The sequence below is a fragment of the Mobula birostris genome, chromosome 12, assembly GCF_030028105.1.
Source record: "Mobula birostris isolate sMobBir1 chromosome 12, sMobBir1.hap1, whole genome shotgun sequence".
Taxonomy (NCBI): Eukaryota; Metazoa; Chordata; class Chondrichthyes; order Myliobatiformes; family Myliobatidae; genus Mobula; species Mobula birostris.
In genome coordinates, this window is record NC_092381.1 from 50,838,366 (window position 1) to 50,865,572 (window position 27,207).

Below are 27,207 nucleotides of genomic sequence, written 5' to 3' on the forward strand. Positions count from 1 at the left end.
ACAGCTTCCCCAAATGTGTCAGTAACCAGTCAAGTAGTTCACCATACTTCACCTGCAAACTCTAAGGCACACTATTCAAAAGCCTTCTTCAGGGGACAGAAAGTAGATAAAAATAAAGTATGGATCTACCATATGGAGCTGAACATAAAAACATATTCTCTCATACCACCCATAAAGAACTACAAATCCAAGCTACAAGCTAAAATATGATTTTTCTTCAAATTCAAACACAAACATGCAGTCAATTTTTCTTTACTTCTTTTAATCTGCAATACTAATAACCAAATAGATAATCTACATTTATACAGAGGTCTAATATTGCTAATGATCTGAAAATGCTTTCATGTAGTCAGAAATGACCAGATACAAAAGCTAAATATGCTGCAAGTTAGTCATACCTACAGAAATGGAATGAATTGTAATTATTTAATATTAAATGTCAGCTAATCATAAAATACAAATTGCAAGCACCTTCCAAGCCTTGGCAGTTCAAAATACACATCTGGAGTACATTATTAATTATCTCTTTGTTTCTAATAATATTTACTGCACTTTCGCAAGCAGGAGTCCTGATTTTATTACATTTGAGGAGTATGCTATCAATTATAATAGAAATTCAAATTATGATTTAATTATTTAGTTAATTATTATTTAGAAAAATAACAAAAAGTATACCAAAGCAGATGAATGTTAAATGAAATGAGGTATTCTGGTCATTCTTATGTTAAATAAATGGACAAATTTCTCAGAATTCAATGTTCAAACTAGAAGGATTGGAATTAGAGATTCAAGTAAAACTTTTATTTGATGTTCTCAAACACAAATTGATGAAGTACTGAAAATCCCGATATTTAATCGGCATTTGTTACGGAAGGTCAAAATTTAGGTGAATTGTTCTCACAGAATCTTTGCAATAGGAATGTAAATCTGTCACTTTACCAATGGCAGCTGAACTGTTCCATATTTCCAGTGTTTATAATGCACAGAACCTGTCTTGATTTTAGAAAATATTCTTTAGCGTCCTCGATATATTTATAACATTTTAACTGGTATTGTACATTGGATTGACATTCCAGCAGGCTATTCAATTATTTCAGTTGTGGCCCCACCTAGCCCTCACTGCAATTAGTCATTAGATACTTCATACGCAAAGGGAAGGAGTAAGTGGAAGAACAGTAATGTGGTCAGGACCAGCACTGTGGTATGCAGCATAACTGGAAATCAGAACTTTCATCGTGGAGTGAGGGATGCAGAGAAAAAAAACAATGGACAATGAGAAAAGCTATGTTTGAAAGATCTCATTGTATGGTGAATGAAATAAGAATAGCTGCTTAGATGACAATGCTCCAAAAGAACTGCTGTCCTGCGAGTAAAATGATCCCATACGCCTACTGCAGAAAATACCTTGAGACTATGCTAACTCACATTAGGAAGTGTAAATATGAGGAAATCTGCAGATGCTGGAATTTCAAGCAACACACATCAAAGTTTGCTGGTGAACGCAGCAGGCCAGGCAGCATCTATTGGAAGAGGTACAGTCGACGTTTCGGGCCGAGACCCTTCGTCAGGACTAACTGAAAGAACAGCTAGTAAGAGATTTGAAAGGGGGAGGGGGAGGGGGAGATCCAAAATGATAGGAGAAGACAGGAGGGGGAGGGATGGAGCCAGGAGCTGGACAGGTGATTGGCAAAAGGGATACGAGAGGATCATGGGACAGGAGGTCCAGGGAGAAAGAAAAGGGGGAGGGGGGGAACCCAGAGGATGGGCAAGGGGTATAGTCAGAGGGACAGAGGGAGAGAAAGGAGAGAGAGAGAAAGAATGTGTGTATATAAATAAATAAATAAATAACGGATGGGGTACAAGGGACACACACATTCTTTTTTTCTCTCTCCTTTTTCTCCCCCTGTCCCTCTGACTATACCCCTTGCCCATCCTCTGGGTTCCCCCCCTCCCCCTTTTCTTTCTCCCTGGACCTCCTGTCCCATGATCCTCTCGTATCCCTTTTGCCAATCACCTGTCCAGCTCCTGGCTCCATCCCTCCCCCTCCTGTCTTCTCCTATCATTTTGGATCTCCCCCTCCCCCTCCCCCTTTCAAATCTCTTACTAGCTGTTCTTTCAGTTAGTCCTGACGAAGGGTCTCGGCCCGAAACGTCGACTGTACCTCTTCCAATAGATGCTGCCTGGCCTGCTGCGTTCACCAGCAACTTTTGTGTGTGTCACATTAGGAAGTGTCCTATCAAAGTTTCAGAATGGTAGAAAATGACAGTGTTTGTCATCGTTTTTAAACAGGATAGCAGTTCAGTTGCTCTGATTTTTCTCACCATTTCAAGATCTAATATTTAGACTTGAAAGATTTCTTTACCAAGATCTTCAACCAACGTAATACCAGCCTGCAAAAAGTTCTCAGCTACTACTTCCAGAGTCAACTCCTTGCCCTCTAAAAATGTTCAACCTATGGGAAACTATACTGCAATGTGCATAAAAATGTTTTGTCATTTTTACACATTAAAAATTCCAATGCATGAATTTATTCTCAGAAGTACACAAATAAATGAACCAGTGCAAACGTGGCTTCAATGGTAATTCTTTCTAAATTGGTTGTTCCTCTAGAAAAAATGTACTTAAGGATTAACAAATAGTATTATTTAACATAATACTTCACTCTCTGTATTTCCTTTAAGTCCTGTCAATATGCATTTAGATTTTAAAATGTGGTGGAAGTTGATATTAAAAATGACAAATTAATTTGCACAAATTAATTTGAAAATATTGAATTGTGCACCAGCTGCATGTCAAATATGATCTCATTTGGTATGAAAACAATCAGTCACAAGTCACTGCATTTCAAGAGCATGTGGATACATCCTTAAGCAAGGACAAGTTTCAGATGAACATTTTTACTCTACAAATAACAAATTGAATTTGGAAGAAAATTGTGAAACAAATTTGAAGATGTAGCATGTCTTCATTACACCTTAACAAATAATTTTTACAAAAGTAATGAATGCATCAAAACATAAAATACTTGTACCCAAAAATACAGTAATTTAAAACAAACAAGGATAGAATACAATAGTTATTCTAACTAAGCACAAGCATTAGGTCTATATAACTTCAAATGTTGTCGACTCCATTTTCAGCATCAAAGATTTTCTGAACTTCAACAAAAACCTGAAAAGAAATTAAAGAATAAATTCTCAAAGCTAGCAACATTTTCAATATATTACCCACTAATCATATACAACACTATTTCACCTATAACAGATTTTTAATAGAGGGAAGTTACTATGCCTGAGATAATTGAAAAAAGGCTATTTCCAACAAAGCATGCAAGTACTTTTTATTTGAAGATTCTGATGCACAAAAAGTAAATCAATGATTATGCATTCAGAATCCAAATAAGATATTCCCACCACCTCCCTCCCCTATTTACTTTTCTGCTTCCTAATGTGTGGCTTGGGCTGTTATTGTATTGGGTTAGCACACAGAAGTCATGAGTTTAAAAACCATTTAAAATGTTGTAAAACTTCTTGAATCCTCTGGCTTTTAGCTGGCTTATTATTTTTCATGGAAAGGAATCTGTCACCTGTCCTAATCTAAATTAGGTATAATTTGAAACCCTTACAAGTCATGTCAAGGGATACCTTGCAATATCAGAATAATAAGTTTCAAGAAAGAACTTCTATTTATTTCCTTTATAGTTTGATTCAAAGGTTGAAGGTTCATTTTATTGTCAAAGTATGCATGTACAATACAACTCTGATATTTGTCTTCTCCAGATAGCCATGCAATACAGAACGACCATGGGAATTAATGAAAGAAAAGACATCATTTTTGGAAAAAGAAATCATTCCAAAAAATGGATTATATGGGACAGAGAATGCTCAGCATTTATGACAAAAGTTATAATTAAAAAGAAACTTCCTAAAACATGTATAATACTTGCTCTATATCGAAGAGTTACTGCATGAAATCTTTTGCTTTGATTACATTTTACACACCTCATCAACACTTTTGGCTCCATCAACTCTTCTTACTTTTCCTTCTTTTGCATATAGTTCAATAATAGGTTTAGTAGACTGCATATAAGTCTGAATCCTGGAGGAGGTACAACAAATAGGTATCAATAGTACGGGAAGATAACTTTAAAAACAAACAGAATAAAAAGAACACAGATAAAATAGGCCTAATAGCCTCTCTCCAATCTGATAATCTTTATAAAACAAATTTAATTTCTACCTTTTCTGCAGACTCGAGATATTATCATCTGTTCTTCCACTACCTTTTCCTCTTTCAAGGCAGCGTTCCATACATATCTTTGGCAAAAGAGAAAAAAAAGTTTAATTTTCAGTAATTATTGCTACTGGTTTATTATCGTCAATGCACTGATACCGCAAAAAGTTTTTGTTTGTGTGCCATCCAGTCAGATCAGCCGTATACAAGTACAAAAAGAAAAATATACAGAATCTATTAAAAGTAAAAAAAAAGATACAAAGAAGTGAAACACAACATGTATAAACTCTTCATCTGGACTGGAAGAGAGTTCAGTTTATAGCTCAGTGCTGTAAAAGCTTTATAGCTGATAAAGATAGATGCAGGGAAAAAAGAAGAAAATATTAAACAGGAGACAGGACAGACTAAAACATATTTCTAGAATTCAACCTCCTTTTTTGGAAGAACAAACCCTTGTATCATTATTTTGCACTTCTGAAGTTTTATCATTTAACCTCTCCCACTTCAACTCTATCATACTCACAGTGGAGTAAAGGGAATTACAAAGGATTGAGAGAGCAGCTGGCCAAAATTGATTGGAAGGGGACACTAGTAGAGAGGACAGCAAAATAGCAATGGCTGGAGTTTCTGGAAGCAATTCAGAAGGTGCAGGACAGACACATCCCAAAGCTGAAAGAAGTATTCTATAGGGAGGATAACGCAACCATGGCTGACAAGGGAAATCAAAGACAGCATAAAAGCAAATGAGATGGTATATAACGTATCAAAAAACAGTGGAAAGTTAAGGGGATTGGGAAGATTTTAAAAACCAACAGAAGGGAACTAAAAAAAACCATGAGAAAATATGAAATATGAAGGTAAGCAAACCTGTAATATAAAAGAGAAAGCTGGGGGTTTTTTTTCCGGAAAAAAAAAGTAAAAAAAGGCAAGAGTGGATATCGGACCCCTGGAAAATGACGTTGGAGAGGTAGTAATGGGGGACAAAGAAATGGCAGAGGAATTTTAATAATTATTTTGTGCCCTCTTCACTGTAGAAGACACTAGCAGTATTCCAGAAATTTGAGTGTTAGGAGGCAGAAGAGAGTGCAGTTGCTATTACTAAGGAGAACCTGGTTGGGAAGCTGAAAGCTCTGAAGGTAGATAAAGCACCTGGACCAGATGGACTCACTCCAGGGCTCTGAAAGAGGTAGTTGAAGAGATTATGAAGGCATTAGTAATTATCTTTCAAAAAAAAAAAAATCACTGGATTCTGGAATGGTTCCAAACTGGAAAATTGCAAATGTAACTCCACTCTTTAAGGGAGGGAAGCAGAAGAAAGGAAATCGTAAGCTAGTTGGCCTGACTTCAGTGATTGAATAGATGTTAGTCCATTATGAAGGATGAGGTTTCAGGAAATTTGGAAGCACATGATAAAATAGGCCAAAGTTAGCATGGTTCCATTAAAGGGATATCTTGCCTCAGAAATCTGTTGGAATTCTTTGAGGAAATAACAAGCAGGATAGACACAAGAGAGTCAGTGGATGCTGTTTACTTGGATTTTCAGCAGACATTTGACAAGGTGCTGCACATGACATTGCTTAACAGTTAAGAGCTCATGGTATTACAAGAACGGTTATTAGCATGCAGTGTCATTCCTGCGGGCATACATTGCAAATCCAAGAACCATAACAGAATCAATGAAAGACCGCACCCAACAGGACAGACAAGCAATCAATGTGCAAAAGACAAACCGTGCAAATACAAAAAAAGAAATAATAAATAAAAAAGCAATAAATATTGAGAACATGAGGTGAAGAGTCCTTGAAAGTGTGGGAATAGTCCAGTGATAGGGCAAGTGAAGTTGAGTGAAGTTATCCCTTCTGGCTCAAGAGCTTGATGGTTGAAATAACTGTTCCTGAATCTGGTGGTTGTGGGTCCTGAGACTTCTGTATGTTCTTCCTGATAGCAGCAAAGAGAAGAGAGCATGACCTGGGTGGTGGGGGTCCCTGATGATAGATGCCACTTTCTTGCGACAGCATTCCATGTAGTTGTGCGCAATGGTGAGGAGGGCTTTATCTGTGATGGACTGGGCCATATCCACTACTTTTTGTAGGATTTTCCATTCAAGAGCATCGGTATTTCCATAACAGGCTGTGATGCTGCCAGTCAATATATTCTCCACTATACATCTATAGAAGTTTGTCAAAGTTTTATGCCAAATCTTTGCAAACTCCTAAGGAAGTAGGTGCATTTTGTGCTTTCTTCATAATGTCACTTATGTGTGTGCTCAAGACAGGTCCACATAAATAATAACACTGATTATAGAGTTGCTAACTTTATCCACCTCTGATCCTCCAATGAGGATGCACCATGGACCTTTGGTTTCCTTTTCCTTCAGTCAATAATCAGCTACTTGGTGTTGCTGACATTGAGTAAGAGGTTGTTGTTATGGCACCATTCAGCCAGATTTTCAGTCTCCCTCCTATATGCTGATTCGTCACCACCTTTGATTCGACCTATGACAGTGGTGTTGTCAGCAAACTTGAATATGGCGTTGGAGCTGTGCTTAGCCAGTCATAAGTATAATGCGAGTACAGCAGATGGCTAAGCACACAGCCTTGTGGTGCATCTGTGCAAATGGAGTTTGTGGAGGAGATACCGTTTCTCATCCAAACTGATTGGGGTCTGCAAGTGAAGAAATTGAGGATCCAATCGCAGAAGGAGATATTGAGGCCATGGTCTAAGAGCTTATTGATTAGTTTTGAGGGGATGATGGTACTGAATGCTGAGCTGTAGTCCATAAAAAGCATCCTGATGCATGCATCTTTGCTGTCCAGCTGTTCCAGTGTTGAGTGAAGAACCAATGAGATGGCATCTGCTTTGGACCTGTTGCTCCAGTAGGTAAATTGGAGTGAATCTAAGTCACTTCTCAGGCAGGAGCTGGTATGTTTCATCACCAACCTCTCAAAACACTTCATCACTATGGATGTTAAGTGCAACTGTACGGTAGTCATTGAGGCAGGTCTATAGGTTCCTATGGGGTGGGGGGGGGTGGGACATCTGTAACTAGAGAGCACAGCCATGGAATAGAAGGGTGTCCACTTAGAATAAAGATGAGAAGGAACTTCTTTAGCCAGAGAGTAGTGAATCTGTGGAATTCATTGCTACAGACAGCTGTGGAAGCCAAGTTATTGGGTATATTTAAAGTGGAAATTGATAGGTTCTTGATTAGTCAGGGCATCAAAGGTTACAAGGAGAAGGCAGAAGAATAGAGTTGAGTAGGATAATAAATCAGCCATGATGGAAAGGCGGAGCAGACTCAGTGGCTGAATGGCCTAATTCTATTCCAATGTTTTATGGTCTTATATCTATTTTCTTTTGTCCTTTCCCCATCTCATACATACTTAAAACCTGCTGTAATAGTACTAGTTATGGTTCAAAGGCAAGGTAATCTTTACTTCCACTTCCCTGTTCAATAATGCTACTTGATGTATTAAGTATAATAATATGTTTTTTTTATTTCAGATACCCAGCATCTGCAAAACCTTGCTAAATTCACTCTCCAGAATTCTACTGCTCATTTTAATAATCAAGGGAAGGCACCAAGGAATGTCAGAAAATATTTAAAGCATTCATCCATTGATAAGCAATCAAGTCAATGACTGTTTAGTTACCTCATTGCTGCAGTCAAAGAAAAGGACAAATTTGACATCAACATTACTATTCATTATCCTGTTCCAGCCTTCAAGATTGTCTGTATTTCTAGGAAATCCATCAATAAGAAATTTGTTCTTCGAGGCATCTTCAGCCATTGTGTCATCCATTGCCTGAAAAACAAGCAAGAAATGTAATGCAAACACTTGGCTGGACAATTTTCAAATTCTGATCATAAAGCCACTTCAGAAGCTGGTCATCTGAAATGAGCAAGAACACAAACTTACTGTTGCCATTTTTTTCCATAATACCTGGACTACAATGAAAGAGCTGAAATTTAACAGTTTGGATAGTGTGCATTTTATACATTCCCTCAGCTCACTCATCTTTTCAAAGTACTGCTTAAATATCATAAACCAAGACCAGCTCCTGCCCCTTATTAAAATAGTTACAATTCAATAATATTTCAGAACATACTGGATTTTAAAATAACAGTATTTATTAAAAATATATCTTTGCTGTTTCAGATCAGTTTTTCTCAGTATTCCTGTTTTTGTTTCTTGTTCTGCAAAACATTTAGAACATTTGCTCAAAAAGTATGCTTCTTTCTTCCTGTTTTAATTGTGTGAGAATTCTTCAACATGACTGGCTGCTCAACTAATATGACATTCACCAGGGATAACTCTGCGAACTAACTTCTGTTAGTAATTGAAGTGAAAAAAAAAGGCAAAGCACAGACTGCATTGCTGCTAACACCAGAATTAAGCCATTAATGTTATGCACTTCTAAAATATAGTAACTGTTATACTAAATAGATTTAATGTGGAGAAATTACAAATTTATGTACTGCATGTATTCAATATACTAAAACAACATGTATTTTTAATTCATCTGGGAAGCCTTCTCAATGCCAAATCTTTGGATTGGAGGCTTTGCAAAACAGAAACCACACCAGTGCACTAAAATAAATCTGCAGTATAACTGAAATGCATAAATACAGCAACTTTGCCACAGATGCCATTGAATCTACAACAGTAAATTATTATTCTAGGAATTCCAAGCCCTGAAACTTTAAACTTCTGTAGGATATTGAAAGGAAGCTTACCCTTTTAAGAAGTTTAATAGTTATCTCCACTGGTACAATTTTTCCTTCCTTTATGTAGTTGTCAATAAGTTCTCCATACTGAGTACCTTCTTTGCTCCGTTCGGCACGAAGTAGATCACCAGCAGAGAAGTGAGTGTATCCATATTTCTGCAGCAAAGTAAAAAATGGTACAGAATGAATTATACTTTATAGCAATTTATACAATTTTCATATGGTTAAAAGATTGCTGACATCAGCTTCAAATTTTTGTGGTTTTCAACTGAATTATCTGCTAGAAACATTCCATAACTCATGCCTTTCATTCATGATGAATAGCATAAAAATTCAAGACATACCACACTCATGATTCAGTTGTGGTCTAATATTTTCTTACTCTTAGGACAACAGCATGTTTTTCAGAATGTATTCTGCTTAGATATAATCTTAATTTATCACTAAAATGAATCATTTTCCATTATAAACTGGATGCTCTCCTTCGGTGTTCCACATGGGAAGCTGAGATAAAGCAAGATTAGACAGCAAGAATAATTTTGTTAGAAAGTAAAGACTAAAATGTCTCTGTATTTAAATAGATCCTCTAAAGACATATCTATTCTCATTGTAAATTCCAACAAAATTCTACTCATCTAATTGGCCAGTTCCATAAACAATGGATCAAACCTGTGTAAATGAGTACCCCATAATGCTAAGGAACACCAAAACTATTGTAATAATGTTAAATTTTAATGTTGGTTTGAAATAGAACTTGTAGACTTCACCTTAAAAAAAATTGCTTCATATAATGCAGTTTGTTACATTAATTCTTTCAAATTTTGGTAAATGATTGTATTCTACCCATATTCAGTATTCTCTATGCAGAAATGAGAAATGAATTTAGCTGGTCTATTAACTATACCAGAAAAATGAAAAGGTTCTTTCCCCAAAATACAAGTGAATTGGCAGCATTCTGTTAACACCAATTAACAAAAAAAAACCAAATTCAGTTTTGCTGATAGTATTGTCAGTGTATTTAAGTTAGGAAAAGAGATATGCAGTTACAGATAAGTAAAATATTCTCCAGAAAAGGCACATTTTATCCATTTAATATAAATATTTATCTTACTAATGACTCAAATTCACCAGGTCATCTCTCATAAATTTGGAAACGTCCATGTCCTAAAATGCTAGTACTTAATGATTCATACACACTTGATTTCAGAAACTCAGCTGACTAGAAATGTGATCAGACTGACAGAAAAGTTTTCACATTCAAATGTCTAACATTCAGAATAGAATCATCATAGAAAAGTTACAATAAAAAGGCTATTCAGCCCTTGTGTCCATGCTGAGAAAAAAAATGACCTACTTAATTGCACCTCACAGCACTTACAAAATGTCATAGCCTTCAGCACAGAAACCGGTCATATTAACCATTTCAATTAGCTAAACTGGTTCATAGCCAGCTACACCATGGCAATTCAAGGGTTTGCCTAGATGCTTCCTAAATATTGTTTGAATATCTGCCTCCCCTGCCACCTCAGGCAAGCTCAGATTCCAAATACTCCCTTTATGAAAACTTCCCTCAGATCCCCTCTAAACCAGCTGCCTCCCACCCAAGACTCATACTCTCTCATTTTAGACATCCCCACCAAGAGATAAAAAAGATTTTTATGTTATCCCTTTTAATTTTTGCATTCCTCTATTGTTGTAATTATTTTTATTGCAACTTATATTTGTCTTACACCATACAGTGCAAAAAAAAAATCACAGCATATATCCATGACAATAAACCTGATCCTGAGTTCTGCATTCGAGTGTATCTCCACATACATTTTAAGTGTGGTTCGAGTTTTTGACACTATCACTATTTCAAAGAGTGAGATCCAAAACCCTACCATCCTTCAGCAAAAAATATTTTCCTCATTTCCACTTTAATTCCTCTCCCAGATACTTTAAATATATACCCTCTGATTTTGCCCCCTCTGAGTGTAATCAATCCTTTTTATTTATCTGCCTATTTTATGCTTCTAGCTTAAATATGTCATTGGCCTCCTCATTTCCAAAAGAGGATAGCTTTTATCCAGTTATTCCTCACAGCTAATATTTTCCAGTCCTGACAACATCTTTGTATATATCCTTAAAACCCACTCCTGTGCCATCATATTTTCCCTGTAATGTGATAACCTGAACTGTTTGCAGCAATGTGCATGTAATTCTAGCCTAACATCATCACTGTCCTGATATTCTATGCTAAAATTGGTGAAGTGGTTTATTATTGCATCTGCCAAGGTACAATGAATCAACTTTGTGTTGCATGTCATGTATATAGATAATTTCATTAGATCAGGTCATTGTTGAAGTAGTACAAAGAACGTTATATAAAGTTACATAGAAAGTACAGTGCAGCATTTTTAACTACACATTGACCTGTTATACGACCTTTAAGGATCTGTGAATATACACACCAAGGTCCCTACGCCATTCGGTATTCACACATTTACTGTATATTTCTTCACACTGTTACTTCAATGCATTACCCCAAATCACCACACCATTTATATTCTCCAATTGAAAGCGTTTCTCCTCAGTGTAAATCACACAGCTAATTTAGGAATGAAAAGCAAACAAAAAAAAAACACCAGATGCTGTAAATCAGCAGATCAGATAGCAACTATGGACAGAAACTGACTTAATTGCATGCAGTGACGCGTAAGATAAAATGTCATAAACCGGAAACTCTCTCTCCAAACAGTGACCTAATGAGTAGTTCCTGCATTTCTCGTTTTTTAAAAGATTACCAATATGTTTATTGTTTAAAGACTTTCTTGTTTCTAACTAAATCAGTTCTACATCATACGCCTTTTGGAATTCCACTGACAATAGGTCCCAAATACACCCGCCAATTGTTATTGTTATCTTATACATAAGAAACTCTGAAGACGCTGGAAGTCTTGAGCAACACACACACACACACACACACACAGAAAATGCTGGAGGAATTCCACAAGTCAGGCAGTATCTATGGAGGGGAATAAACAGTGGACGTTTCGGACAGGGACCCCCGCTTCCTGCCACGAAGCCATGTTTAAATGCAATCTAACAGTCCACCTCAGACCTCCAGGGCTTTTACTTTTTAAAAGAGTCTGCCACGCGGGTCCATGTCTAAAGACTTGCTCAGATCCACATACACTCCCCTCCTCAAAAGTAAATCAGTTCAGCCACATGGACTTGCTATTTTCTCCTGGCCGGAGTGATCGGCCCACGGCTTCTCCTAGCGGAGCTGACAGCTCGTCCTCCCTCCTTCCGGCTCCAGTTGTTACCTATCCACCCACCTTGACGATGTTGGTGCACTGGGTCCCTTTGCCGGCTCCCGGCCCACCAAGCACAAAAACCACCTTGGGCTTCATTTGCAGCAGCTTCCGGACTAGAGATCCCAAACAGTTAATGACCATACGACGAGAAGCAACGCGACTCCTCCTTGTTTCTCCCACCGATAAATAGAAACGCTGCTGTTCAAATATACCGTCTACCACCACTCCTCCACGTCCCTGGTCCACAGCCGGGCCGCCTTTTGAGACAACTCACCCGGAGGAACGACTGCTTCCGGGTGTGAGCTGCACGCCTGTAATCTTTGTTCAGTTCGGAGGAAGGCTACAACCAGGATATTTTTTGATATTTGCATATGAAATCTAAAGTAATGAGCAAGTTTGCCACCCTTAAAATAAATACAATCTTTATTGTTTAATCCCCAAACGTCCGGGTATTAAATTTCCCGGAACATCAATGAACCTTTTGGATCTTTGAACATCACGTTTTGCTCTTTCCACGCTCCCTCAGCTAAACCTCCGTAACCTTCTTCCTTCTCTCGTTGTTTTGTTTCTAAACTGACCACTTTAGTCACACTTGTAGTAGAAGATCCCGCTTTATAATTGCAATTTGGGCAAATAAGTTTCTTCTAAATATCTTATTGCGTTACTTATACACTAATTTCCCCCACTTGCGTTCTTATTCACGAATGGGAACATTCTCACTGTATTTATTCTACCAAAACCTTCCACGATTTTAAAGATCTCTTAAGTCCTCCCTCAACCTTTTCTCAGAAGAAGAGATTATAGTTCCTTCATCCCTTCCTGATATGTATAACCACATATGTGGTATCGTAGTTAAAACATATGCCCTGCAGTATCAGATATATATCATGATGACGGAATCTACGCAATATCAAAGCTCAGAAAAGGTTTAGAATTAGGTCCCCATTTTTCACTTGCATCCCTCCAGAGTTAAATCTTCATACTCGATCACCTTTACGTGATGCCTGCAGCACAATTTATACACTTCTGACGAACGATCTTGGTACTGAAACATTAACTTTTCTTCTCTTTCCATGGGTGCTATCTAATCTACAGAATGTCTCCAACATTTTCTGCTCTTAGTGCAATTTACAGCGATACTTTTTTCCTCTAAAGTCACAGCTCCCAAATAACAAATGTCCTCCATTTCCTTGTAAAATATTACCTCTCAAATATCTTTGAAATTCATTTGCCAGTTATTTGCACTTTCTGCAAGTTTATTAATGTCTTGCACCACAAGTTCTTGTCCAAAATATTCATTCACAGGATATGAGTATGACTGGCAAGCCTATGGTTTATTTCGTTCAAGTGACTTTGTTAACCAATGCATTTTATATAATGTAAGTATTTTTATAATATGTTAGGTAAGAAGTGACAGATTTTGCTACAATGACAATGAAGGAAAGGCAAACAAGAAAAAAATCTGCTGATGCTGTAAATCTGAGCAACACACAAAATGGTGGAGGAACAGCAGGCCAGGCAGCATCTACAGAGAGAAGTATAGTTGACATTTTGGGCTGAAATCCTTCGGCAGGACGGGAGAAAAAATGCTGAGGAGTAGATTTTAAAGGTGAGGCGAGGGGGAGAGAGAACTACTAGGTGGTAGGTGAAACCTGGAGGAGGAAGGATGAAGTAAAGCGCTGGGAAGTTGATTGGTGAAAGAGATAGAAAGCCATGGAAGAAAGAAAACTGGGGAGGGGGGGGAGAGATGGAGGGAGTCCATGGGTGGGCAAGGAGATAAGGTGAGGGAGGGAAAAGGGGATGGAAATGGTGAAAGGGGTGTTTGGGGGACATTGCCGTAAATTTGAGAAATTGATGTTCATGCCATCAGGTTGAAGACAACTCAAATGGAATACAAGTGTTGTTCCTCCAGCCTAGGTGTGGCCTCATTATGACAGTGGAGGAGGCCATAGATGGGCATATCTGAACGGAAATGGGAAGTGGAATTAAAATGGGTGGCCACCTGTTCTAGGAGAAAGGCAATATTTTTTGAAATCCAGTTGATGTGTGACTTGAAAGGGAAATTAGAGTACTGTCTTAATGTGCTTGTTGCCTGGTACCTGAGAAGTTCTGTCAAAAAAATCTTGGCAAGCTCTTGCTGTGCATCCTGCAGATGGTTCTCTTTAAAACCATTGTTAAAATTAATTGTAGATGGACCAATATTAATTTGTTTGAATGTTCAAAACAGTCACTATTACCTCACTTACATTAGTACAATTTACCAAGGGTTTATAAGTATTTATTAATCAAGTTAATTAAAACTAAATAAAAATAGAAGACCAAACTAGACACAGTATACCTTTTGAGATCTAACCAACGTCTTGTACAATCATATAAAAAAGAATTGTTCGGTTTATAGTTAATAATCTCGTAAATATATCCCAACATTCCATTTTTTTTCTCTGAATTACTGGATTGGAAATCAGAATTAATAGAGCAAACAAAACCCTGATTCGCCCTAATTACTATTAGGAATGGCCTCAAATGATAATTAGTCATAAAAGGGACTTACTCTTTGGAATCTCGCTCACCAGCTGAAGTGTGACAGTGCAGAATTCCCAAATCCCCAAGGACAGAGCTACAGTAAGTCTCTATTACATATTTCAGAGTCAAACTGTGTATCATATTTGGGGTTGTTAATATGTGTCAATGAGAATTAAACAATTACCCTTCCTTCACTGACTGTAATAAAAATGTGATACTGTAATCCAGTATCCTTGGGATTTTGGTAGCACTGGCAGACAGGTTTTCTGGGGTTACGCATCTAATATCCAAATATATATATATATATTTCACGCAAACACGAGGAATTCTGCAGATGCTGGAAATTCAAGCAACATACATCAAAGTTGCTGGTGAACGAAGCAGGCCAGGCAGCATCTCTAGGAGGAGGTACAGTTGACGTTTCGGGCCGAGACCCTTCGTCAGGACTAACTGAAAGAAGAGCTAGTAAGAGATTTTAAAATGGGAGGGGGAGGGGGAGATCCAAAATGATAGGAGAAGACAGGAGGGGGAGGGATGGAGCCAAGAGCTGAACAGTTGGTTGGCAAAAGGGATATGAGAGGATCATGGGACAGGAGGCCTAGGGAGAAAGAAAAGGGGGAGGGGAGGGAAACCCAGAGGATGGGCAAGGGGTATAGTGAGAGGGACAGAGGGAGAGAAAGGAGAGAGAGAGAAAGAATGTACAGCACCTTATATTCCGTCTGGGTAGCCTCCAACCTGATGGCATGAACATTGACTTCTCAAACTTCCGCCAATGCCCCACCCCCTCCTCGTACCCCATCCGTTATTTATTTATTTGTATACACACATTCTTTCTTTTTCTCTCTCTCCTTTTTCTCCCTCTGTCCCTCTCACTATACCCCTTGCCCATCCTCTGGGTTCCCCCCCTCCCCCTTTTCTTTCTCCCTGGGCCTCCTGTCCCATGATCCTTTTATATCCCTTTTGCCAATCAACTGTCCAGCTCTTGTCTCCATCCCTCCCCCTCCTGTCTTATCCTATCATTTTGGATCTCCCCCTCCCCCTACCACTTTCAAATCTCTTACTAGCTCTTCTTTCAGTTAGACCTGACGAAGGGTCTCGGCTTGAAACATCGACTGTACCTCTTCCTAGAGATGCTACTTGGCCTGCTGCGTTCACCAGCAACTTTGATGTGTGTTGCATATATATATTTCACTTTGATCTTCACATGTTACAGAATAGTACCATAAATTTTTCAGTGAATAAGACCATAAGGTATTGTATAGGAGCAGAATTAGGCCACTTAGCCCATCAAGTCTGCGCTGCCATTCCATCACGGCTGATTTATTATCCCATTCAACACCATCTCCTGCCTTCTTCCTGTAACCTTTGACATTCTTACTAATCAAGAATCTATCAACCTTTGCTTTAAATATATCCTGACTTGGGCTCCACAGCCATCTGTGGCAGTGAATTTCACAGATTTGCTACCCTCTGGCTAAAGAAATTCCTCTTCATCTCTGTTCTAAAGGGACGTCCTTCTATTTTTGAGGCTGTGCCCTCTGATCCTAGGCTCCTCCACTATAGGAAACACCCTCTCTATGTTCACTCTATCTAGGCCCTTCAATATTTAATAGGTTTCAAAGAGATCCCCTCTCATTTTTCTATCCTTCAACAAGTACAGGCCCAGATGCATTAAATGCCCCTCATATATTTAACCTTTCATTCCCAGGATCATTCTTGTGAACCTCATCTGGACCCTCTTCTATGCTAGCACATCCTTTCTTAGATAAGGGGCCCAAAACTGCTCACAATACTCAAGTGCATCCTGCGAGTTTAAAAGGGTCAGGAAACCTATAAACTTCAGCTTCACCTCAAACCTACCCATGTTGCTGACTTTTGCTGTTCTGCACCCTTACCCTGCCTCCACTGACCCACGATATAGACCCTGGCTCCACTGGCGCATGATATAGACCCTGGCTCCCGCCACATACGCTGCCTGCAATCTAAACCTCAGCTCACATTCCAAAATAATGAATGAGCCAGATGACAGACCTTCAGGATTTTCTGAACCATCAAAAGTCATAGCTTCACTGTACTGGGATGACATAATTCTATAAGGCTATTGAATGAGAATTAGAAATTCCATTTGAGTAATTGCATTGATACAATTTGTAAATGCACAATCTCAACAGAATGTGTATACCAATCTTGTTCTGTTTTTAAACAGAATTTACAAATAATTATGTTACTTGAAACTGTACCAGAAGATTACTTTTGTATTCCTATTAAGTCTCAATGCATCAGTCCAAACACAAGAATGCAACTCTTCTATTGATTACACTAGACAACAAATCTTTCAAAAGCGTTGCTTTCTCAGAAATTATTTTTTGTTTAAGATAGACCATGATGCAGAACATGAATCTAATTTCAGACTATTTGTATCACGTAGGAATTTGGAGAAAAAAAGAAATTAAGTTATATTGAATATAATGTGTATAATTGTATAATAGTGCTGATGTTTTGCAATAGATCAACCAAGCTAAAAATGTTTTGTTGCTGATTTTCATTTGTACTCAAGTGTGTAAGGCTTCGCACTTAAGTGTCCAACAATAATCAGCCATCATTGATGGATTTCAGTTGCCCTGTTACTGCTTCTCCATGACCACAATGTCCTGGTGAAATATTTCACCATGGTCGTCACTGACAGCACCAAGATTTGTAGGGAAGAAGTCTACGTAGGAATGCAGAAAATAAATCTTTAGTGGCATGTTGCACTTCATGGTTCTGTATGCTTGAAGCATATTATCAACCAGCTGCATGTAGTTTGATGCGCTTTAGTTGCCAAGAAAATTTTGAAGAACATCCTTGAATACCTTCCATGTGATTTTCTTCGGTCCCACGAGAAGTTCTTCAAATTGCCTGTCATTGATGACCTGTTTAATTTGTGGACCAACACAAATGCCTTCCTTAACCTTGGCATCAGGTGTTCTGACTTGGGTTATGAATTGAAATAACAAATATAGGTTATTTCAAAAAGTTGGTATGTGATAGGGAAATTTCATGGTGATTTTTATGATCAGTAGTCCAAGATCCATAAGACGCATACAAAAGTATTCAGGAAGCAAAATATTTGTTGTCCAGTGTTATTATACTCCCATTAAATGTGCTTGGTAGAATAATCAACAACGGCTTCCCCATGGTCTGGATTAAAGTGGTTGGGTCCCAATCATGATAAAAGATCTTTATTTGCATAATGAAGAAGGTATCCTCTGGATTTCTGCAGATACCCCTCTTGCCTGCTTGTAAAAGAGAGCTAAGGGCATAACTATCAGACAAACATTGAAATGTTGTTAAGTTTATTAACAAGTAAAATGTCAAATGAAATGCTGTTTATCTGGTTATTTTGGTTACCAAGATATCGCAATGAACAGCAATGACTGTAGTTATGTATCTCATTTCTTCGAATTCACATCTGTTTTGTAGGGTCCAAACCTCTGATTTACAATATAATCATTGCACTATAAATTTTGTTCTCGCCTCAAAAAAAATGAAGTCACTTGTGTCTGTGGAATTAATCCTTCTGCAGTGTTTCCTACCCTCTTTGCTACTCATTCACTTTCAAAAAAAGAGTGCTTAACAAACAACTATAGATAATCACTTATCTAATAGTGGGTTCAGAATCCAAGAAGGTTAGATTACAATCCTAATACTAACCCATTATTGTATGCAATAAATAAATATTTTGACAATCTTAATTTCAAGAAAATATTGGTTCACATTCTTAAAATTTTCTGTGCTAATAGAGTAAGTGGGTGTGTATTCTGAGTTAGTTTACTCTAAGTTCTTGCTTGTCACTGCCATATAGACACTAATAACTGTTACAGGATTATTGCTGGAACACCAGAAAATAACCTTTAGTTACCTTTGCATCTACAAAGATAATGCTAAACCTCTGAACCGTTATAAAGTTAACAGTTGTTAAAATGAATGCAAAGTCCAAATAGTTCAAAATATAAGACCATAAGGTATATGAATAGAATTAGGCCATTGGCCCATCGAGTCTGCTCTGCCATTTCATCATGGCTGATCTATTTTCCCTCTCAGCCTTCATCCCGTATCCCTTCATGCCCTGACCAATCAAGAATCAATCAACCTCTGCCTTAAATATACATAAAGAGTTGGCCTTCACAGCTGCCTTTGGCAATGAATTTCACTGATTCATTACTCTCTGGCTAAAGAAATTCCCCCTCATCTCCGTTCTAAGAGGATGCCCCTCTATTCTGAGGCTGTGTCCTCTGGTCTCAGACACTCCTACCTTAGGAAATATCCTCTCCACATCCACCCTATCAAGGCTTTTCACCATTTGATAGGTTTCAATGAGGTCATCCTTCATTCTTCTGAATACCAGTGAAAAGAGGCCCAGAGCCATCAAACACTCCTCATATGACAAGCTGTTTAATCCTGGAATCATTTTCATTAACCTCCTTTGAATCTTCTCCAGTTTCAGCACATCCTTTCTAAGATAGGGGCTCAAAATTGCTCACAATACTCCAACTGAGTAGTATCCAAGTAACTTTTTAAAGTCTCAACATTACATCCTTGCTTTTATATTCTAGTCCTCTTGAAATTAATGTTAACATCACATTTAACTTCCTTACCACAGACTCAACCTACAAATTAACCTTTAAGGAATCCTGCTCAAGGACTCCCAAATCCCTTTACACCTCAGATTTCTGTATCTTCTTTCCATTTAGAAAATAATCAGCCTTTTCATTTCTTCTACCAAAGTGAATGACCGTACACTTCCCGACACTGTACTTCATCTGCCACTTCTTTAACCATTCTCCTAATCTAAGTCCTTCTGTAGCCTATTTTCTGAAAATCACCTGTCCCTCCACCTATCTTCGTATTATCTGCAAACTTAGCAACAAAGCCATCAATTCCATCATCCAAATCATTGACATATAACTTTAAAAGAATTGGTTCCAATACAGACTCCTGTGGAAAACCACTAGTCACTGGCAGCCAAACCACGAAAGGCTCCCTTTATTCCCATTCTTTGCCTCCTGCCGATCGGCCACTGCTTTATGCATGCTAGAATCTTTCTTGTAATACCATGCATGGGCTCGCAGCTTGTTAAGCAGCCTCATGTGCGGCACCTTGTCAAAGGCCTTCTGAAAATCCAAGTACACAACATCAAATGAATTTCATTTGACTATCCTGCTTGTTATTTCTTCAAAGAATTCCAACAGATTTGTCCGGCAAGATTTTCCCTTGAGGAAACCATGCTGACTTTATCATGTGCCTCCATGTATCCCGAGATCATATCCTTAGTAATCAACTCTAACATCTATACAAAGCTTGCTGGTTTGAAAATGATCCATTTATTCTACTCATTCAGATAAATAATTATCAATCCATGTCAGTATTTTACCCAAAATTCAGTGTGTTAATCAGTTTAATGTGCAGGATTTTTAGCAATTACATTTCAAAAATTCATATCCATTGTCCCCCTTATCTATTCTACTCATCACAGCCTCAAGGACTAGTCAACAACATTTTCCTTTCATAAACCATGTCCCTCCTTTTGTAAATATTCGAATCACATTTTCTACCCCTCAAAGATTTTTCATTAGTTTCAGTTTTTATTTCAAATATTAGAAGGCGCTGGCAATAAGAATCCAGGTTATGAAGCAGGAGCGGGCCATACCAAATCTCAGGCTTATCCTGTAAATCAGTAAGACTGTTGTTGATTCCCTACCTTGTCCACTTTTCTGCAAACACCATGATTCCATTACTATCCATAAACAGATCTTGGATTGGGCTGCTTTCACCAAACCAAAAATTCTATACTTTTGCATTGATTTCTTCTGCACCCTGGTCAGTGCTTCAGGTTAAAGAAGATTGTCTATCATATCCCACCTACAATCTCCTAGCTGATTTGAGCACAGCATCAAATCCCATAACCTATTTAATCTTTCAGCTCCCCCTCTATCTCAGCCCATCTTAACAATGATACCAGAGTGAATAACGTTGTCTAATTACAAAAAAAAAGTCTGTCTGTTCTGCAAAGAACATACGAATTAGGAGCAGGATCAGGGCACCTGGTTTGAGTTTGTTTCAAACTTCATCTGGCTCATATCCAATGAGCTCTACTTTATTCAACAGCATTGATTCCCCCTAATATTCAGACTTCTATTGATCTTTGTTTTGATTCTCAATGGCTAAGTGTTCAGCCCACTGGTCTAGATAATTCCAAAGATGTATCTCCCAGTGAAGAAGTCTCCTCATCTTAATTCCAAAACATCTATCATTCATCCTACATTCCAGAAATATATGAAACTTTCTGCTTGCAACCAGCTTGTTGAGCCTTGAAATAACTTATGTAGCTATTTATCTATTTATCTTATAATTACAAAGTTCAAGATAAATTTATTATCGAAGTACATTTATGTCACCATATTTATTTTGAGATTTATTTTCTTGTGGGCATTCTTTCTAAGTTTCAATAATCTCTTAATCATCTTAAGTCTACTCAATTTTTTTTTCTCATGTGGTTCTGAGACTAATTTGATGTTTGTAAATGGTGCTGTTTATACTTTTTTTTATTTACTGGGATACAACACTGAATAGGCCCTTCTGGCTCTTCAAGCTTTGCTGCAGAGCAGTCCCCTGATTCAACCCTATCCCAATGAAGGGTCAATTTACAATGACCAATTAACCTACCAACTGGTACGTTGTTGGACTGTGGGAGGAAACCAGAACACCTGGAGGAAACCTATATACTGATTAACTGTGATTATCAGACTATTTCTGGTAGATGAATGAATATTTTGATATCCTGCAAATTAGACAGAATATATTTAAATTTATTTGTCAATTTCCCAATTATAAGCATGGCAGTGTAGGTCTTTACAATCAAGATTAAATCAATACAATGCAATTCTAATCACAAAAAAATATACTTATGGCAAAAATGTTTTGCAGTCAAATCTGGATGTAGAAATGTTCTTGGAAGATTTGGGCTTGAATCAGAGTTTCATAGCTAAAAATAAAAATGCAAATCATTGTAGAAAAGATGAATGCATTTATCCAATAATTTAATCCAAACAGAAAAAGAAAATATTTTAAATACTGTACATACATATGCTGGAATAATTTGCTTGTGGCTTTCTATGGACATTAAAGGAATCATGGGGTACGTCAAGAAAGTTGACAAATTAAAGAATTAGCTCCACTCAACAGGAATTCTGCAGATGCCGGAAATTCAAACAACACACATCAAAGACGCTGGTGAACGCAGCAGGCCAGGCAGCATCTCTAGGAAGAGGTACAGTCAACGTTTCAGGCCGAGACCCTTCGTCAGGAAGGGTCGGCCTGAAACGTCGACCGTACCTCTTCCTAGAGATGCTGCCCGAATTAGCTCCACTGTTTTGTTTGACTGTATTCATGGGTATTCATACATGGTTGAATGACAATTAAACTTGAACCTATGAATGCTGAAGCAGATTCAATGGACAATATTGTCCTCCTATATCTAATCTTTGAACTTTTAAAGCCAACGCTTTACCTAATTTTACAGTTTTTAAAAGCATTTGAAATAAATATAAATACTCAGATCAGGCATCCTAAATGCACTAAGAAGCGCTGTACTCGTTAAGTGAACGACCTTACATCGGAACTGACTTAATTCACCGCCTCTTCTTCTAAGACTATCCATCTTTAAGAAGCTCTGTTTAATTACAAACTAATATCTGGCATTGTGTTTTATACTTCCTTATTGTACCACTACATTCCTTGAGGCGTTAACAGCCGTGCGAAGTTATGTGGACGCGCAACCTCAACCCAAACCCATTTTCCTGTGTAAATTCTGTGTTTTAAATTAGCCGATTATATCATAACGGCTACCACTGCCTTTGTGTTTCTTATTTCATGTAGTCACCATGACTACACCGGTTAAAGTGCGTATGGCCCTGGGGGATCTTAGAGAGGTAGTTTACAACAAGAAGGCTTGGTCCGAGAGCAAACAACAGAATCGAGTGGGACGACAGCTTTGACTGCCATGCGCCGAGGCTGATGGACGCATGCGCACAACAGGCAGTTTGGACATGCCTAAAATAGAATACCGATTGACACTGAATGAACGGTATCACAATGCGAAAAACATAATTCTGAAGCAATAGCTGTCCATCGAAGGAAGAAAAGTTCGAAAGCTCATTGTTTACGATCGTTGAAAGAGACGCGAGAGACACCTTCCGACCCACAGTACTAAGCAAGGGATGCCGGGTTAGACGGAGAACAAAAGACAGCGCGGAATAGGAGAGATGAGCAAGACGCGCAGGATTGGACAGCGCAGTAGAGGCGGTGGGTGATTGGACAGGGCGGGAGAGGCGGTGGGTGATTGGACAGGGCGGGAGAGGCGGTGGGTGATTGGACAGGGCGGGAGAGGCAGCGGGGGATTGGATATGGCGGGAGAGACGGCGGGCTATTGGACAGGGCGGGAGTAGCGGCGCGTGATTGGTGCTCGCGCGTCCTGGCAGGAGCGTGGCGCCATATTTACTTTTGAATGATTGCATGGGCGAAATAGAGGTGATAGTAAAGGTGAAGGTTCGGAGAAGAGACGGGACGTTCGCCACGGTATTTCTGTAAGTGTTACTGTCATTGGAAGTGTTGGGGAAGATGTTGCGCTGAATTCTATGGTTAAATTGTGGGTGATCGTGTCGGTTTAGGCGAGCGTTAAGCGAGTCCGGAAGGAAGCTGTTTGGGGTTAGAAGAGGCGGTGGTCGGTGTTGCTGTCCAAGTGAAGCCGAGTGAAGTTTCACGCTGTGACCCCCGCGGCAATCCGTCCCACTATTTATTTATTCCTCACTTGTGAATTGAGAGAAAGGTACTTGGGATCATTGACTTTACGTTCCCTGACCAGTGTTGGATGTTTTGCATTCGGCAGTAGGATCTGCCTGTCTTTAAAGAGACGAGGGCAACAGAACTGCTGGTTCCCAGGTTCACAGCACGTTCTCTTGTAGAACATTTGGAATTTTCGATCCCAGATAATTTATTGTTTTATTGAACTGTCAATTTCAATGGTTTCAGTTCCATTTGCAACCAACCACTCATTTCTACAACCAGACAACCTACAATTTTAATTAAATGCCGGGTAACATTCGGTCGGGTACCTAGGATGGAAAATTTAGTGCTTTTTATCTAATACCTGTATACCTACGTGCGCACGGTTTACTGAACGTGTTTCCTTCTCATATGGGAGCCATTTGGCCCATCGAGTCCAATGCCGATTCTCAGAGGACACTAGGAATCTCAATCTTCACTATTTCCTATGCCACCTATTCAATAGCCATTTGGCCCATCGAGTCAATGCCAACAACCAGAGCAAACTGTGAAACCCAGTCCTCTTATTTATCCATGCCATCTATTCTCTTAACTATTCATCCACCAGCTATTAATGTTCGGACAAGTTACAACGAAGGCTATGCCAAACAGGTTGTATTTTGGGATATGGGTGGGTGGAAACCAGAACATCCGAAATTAACTAGTCACAAAAAGAACATGTAAACTCTGCATTATCTGCACCTAGAGTCAGGATTGAAGCCTGTACCACTGTGAGATAACAGCAGCAGCTAGCTGACAGTGATTTCCACTTTCGATGCTTTCACAGATCTCGTTTATAATCCAATTCTGCAGTTCATCAAATGTTATGAAATATTTAGTTATTAGGCATCTTAAAGAGTTATGAATCGCCAATGTGGTAATGGATATAATAGGAAATGAATTAATTGAATAATTTGAAAAGCAAGAAGTTAAGCAGCTAGTTTGCATTTGGCACGTGACCAACCTGGTTTCTCTTTAAGTGACCATTATAGAGTATCCTTTCATTTCCATCTGTTTTAGCTGGATCTGGTCCAGTTTCACCCTGCTAATAACAGCTGTTTCATAAATGATGGAGAATTCATTATTTCAGTTGGCAGACTGAGCATGCCATGGACTTACAATACAATGAGTAGTATCTTCAACGCACTTTTGATTTGCAGCCCTAGTTATTTTTAGTCACTTACATTTGTGTGCAGTGGTACCCACTGCTTGACAATTTTTTTTTTCTTTTGAAGGTGTTTAAATTGATTGGCAGGGTGGAGATATGTCTCTTCCAAAAGAGGTGTAAGCACTCCTTCCCTCTTCAGGGTCAGGTGAAGCCATGTGAGCAGGTGGTGGACAGTTGAATGAGCACCTGGTGCATGTCACAAATCCTGGTTATGTGACCACTGACACCAGACAATCTCTGAAGAGTAGTGATAGTGGCTGGGGTCACCCATCTTGTTAGGACACTGCCCAGAAGAAGGCAATAGCAAACTACTTCTGTAGGAAGTAGTGTTGGGCACGTGGCCAAGTGGTTAAGGCGTTCGTCTAGTTACCTCAAGGTTGCTAGTTCGAGCCTCAGCTGTGGCAGCATGTTTGTGCCCTTGAGCAAGGCACTTAATCACACACTGCTCTAGTCTGTGCGAGAAGTGGCCCCCTTCAGACTTCCAATCTGTGCCTTGTAAGGCACGAAAATGCCCGATGCAGGCCTGTCACGGTCTGAGTCGACGTGACGTTCCCTCCCCTCCCTCTGTAGGAAAAAATTGCCAAAAGCCTTCATGGTCAAGACCATGATTGCCCACATCATATGCCGTGGCACATAATGAATGTTTAAATTGATGCTTATACCATAATCTGATGTTAAGGAGCATTTATGTCCTTTGTAGCAACTAATGAACAATTGTGCAGAAAAATTGTGAAGGAGTGATTTAAAGTAGCTTTGAGATGTCTTTTTCCTTTGTATTCATCCTTGCAGCAAGTGTGCTCATGTTGCCTAATTAGCTGCACATTCCTTTCGGCTGTGCCTTTCTCTCTTGGTCCATTCGACACTACTCTAATGCCACTTTTTCAAAACAACAAATCTATTTTTGCCACAATTGTCAGGTGTGATCCCTCCACTGGGTCCGTGATATCCATTGTCTATTAACTCTATTGTTTTTCTCTCCAATTGAAGTTTTTTTTTGTGAAGTGTATACTGCAACATAAACCTGCTTTAATAAATTATGTCCACAATATGTAGATGTTTAGATGGTGAAATTATCGGAATGCAGAAAGTTGGGTGGGTAAGTTCTGAGAGCGAATAGCTTACAGGGAAATGAGTTGGGCCATGGTCTAAAGCTTGTATAGTCCTGTTGGCTGAATGGCAGCCTGTTATATTCTCGAGACATGAGGGAAAAAAAAATGATGTAAACATGAGAATTATTTAGCAACAATAACCTCTGGGATCCATAGATGTATTAGAATAGGTATCATCGAAGTTGATTGGTTTGGTGACAACATCTCCACAATCTCCATCAGCACAGGTTCACCACAAGGCTGTGTGCTTAGTCCCCTGCTCTGCTTGTTTTATATTTATGACCGTGTGGCTCAGCACAGCTCCAATGCCTTATTTAAATTTGCTAATGATGCCATTGTCACTGGCTGAATCAAAGGTGGTGAGTAGGAGAAAGATTGAGAATCTGGCTGAGTGGTGCCACAACAACAACCTCTCACTCAGTGTTAGCACGACCAAGTAGCCAATTACTGATTGCAGTTCACATTGGGTGGGGGGGGGGTGAAATCAGAAGTGGAGAGGGTAGGCAACTTTAAATTCCTTGATGTTATCATTTCAGTAGATCTGTCCTGGGTCCAACACATAAGTGATATTATGAAGAAAGCACAGCAGCTCTTCTACTTCCTTAGAAGTTTGTCAAAGGTTTAGATGCCTTTCCAAATCTTTGCAAACTTCTGTAATGTGTGGTGGAGAGAATATTGACTGGCTGCATTATGGCCACGTATGGAAACACCAGTGTCCTTGAATGGAAAATCCTACAAAGAGAAGTGGGTAAGGCCCAGTCTGTTATGAGTAAATCCCTCCCCACCATCCAGGACATGCTGTCTTCTGCTGCTGTCAGGAAGTAAGTACAGAAACCTTGGGACCCCCACAGTTAGATTCAGGAACCTTCAACCATCAGGGCCTTGAACCAGAAGGGATAACTTCCCTCAATTTCATTACCCCATTACTGAACTGTTCCAGTAACCTAAGGGCTGACTTCCTACAAGGCGAAACCTAACATCATGAATGGCTGTGATGTTTCACTCCCAGATGAGCTCAATGCCTTTTACACATGCTTTGAAAGATATTATAAAAATACACCTGCGTAAATCCTTGCAGCGTCTGGTGACCCTGTGGTCCCTACCTCAAAGTCAGACATCAGAACATCTTTCAAGAGGGTGAACCCTAGCAAGATTGGTGGTATACTTAGTAGGGCACTGAAAACCTGTTACAACAAACTTGTAGAAGTGTTCAAGGAAATCTTCATGGTCTCACATCTGTGGTTGGAAATTCCCACTTACTTTAAAAGGGTGACAATCATGCCA

The 27,207-nt window shown here is 38.9% G+C and overlaps 2 protein-coding genes across 2 annotated transcripts in view; one reads left to right on the forward strand and one right to left on the reverse strand.

Annotated features, from left to right (window-relative positions):
• Window positions 1-2,155: 2,155 nt before the first annotated feature.
• On the reverse strand, window positions 2,156-12,546 carry cmpk (cytidylate kinase). Its single transcript, XM_072274666.1, has 6 exons — window positions 12,283-12,546; window positions 8,972-9,118; window positions 7,887-8,039; window positions 4,240-4,316; window positions 4,002-4,098; window positions 2,156-3,171 (listed from the first exon to the last, which is right to left on the reverse strand). The coding sequence occupies exons 1-6, from the start codon at window positions 12,400-12,402 to the stop codon at window positions 3,115-3,117; spliced, it is 651 nt and encodes a 216-aa protein (XP_072130767.1). The 5' UTR covers window positions 12,403-12,546; the 3' UTR covers window positions 2,156-3,114.
• Window positions 12,547-23,306: 10,760 nt separating this feature from the next.
• stil (STIL centriolar assembly protein) overlaps window positions 23,307-27,207 on the forward strand; it is a 58,387-nt gene continuing 54,486 nt past the window's right edge. Inside the window, exon 1 of the mRNA XM_072273778.1 lies at window positions 23,307-23,408. The gene's annotated coding sequence lies outside the window, so the exon portion shown is untranslated. The remainder of the gene's footprint in view (window positions 23,409-27,207) is intronic.

What these genes read in the sequence shown, in the direction of transcription:
- cmpk (XM_072274666.1), bottom strand. Translation starts at nt 12,402, where the DNA reads ATGGTCATTAACTGTTTGGGATCTCTAGTCCGGAAGCTGCTGCAAATG. An exon ending in CTATTAAACTTCTTAAAAGG is followed by an intron (nt 8,040 to 8,971) that starts GTAAGCTTCCTT and finishes CTTGTTTTTCAG; the next exon opens with GCAATGGATGACACAATGGC. An exon ending in TCTTTGACTGCAGCAATGAG is followed by an intron (nt 4,317 to 7,886) that starts GTAACTAAACAG and finishes CTTTTGCCAAAG; the next exon opens with ATATGTATGGAACGCTGCCT.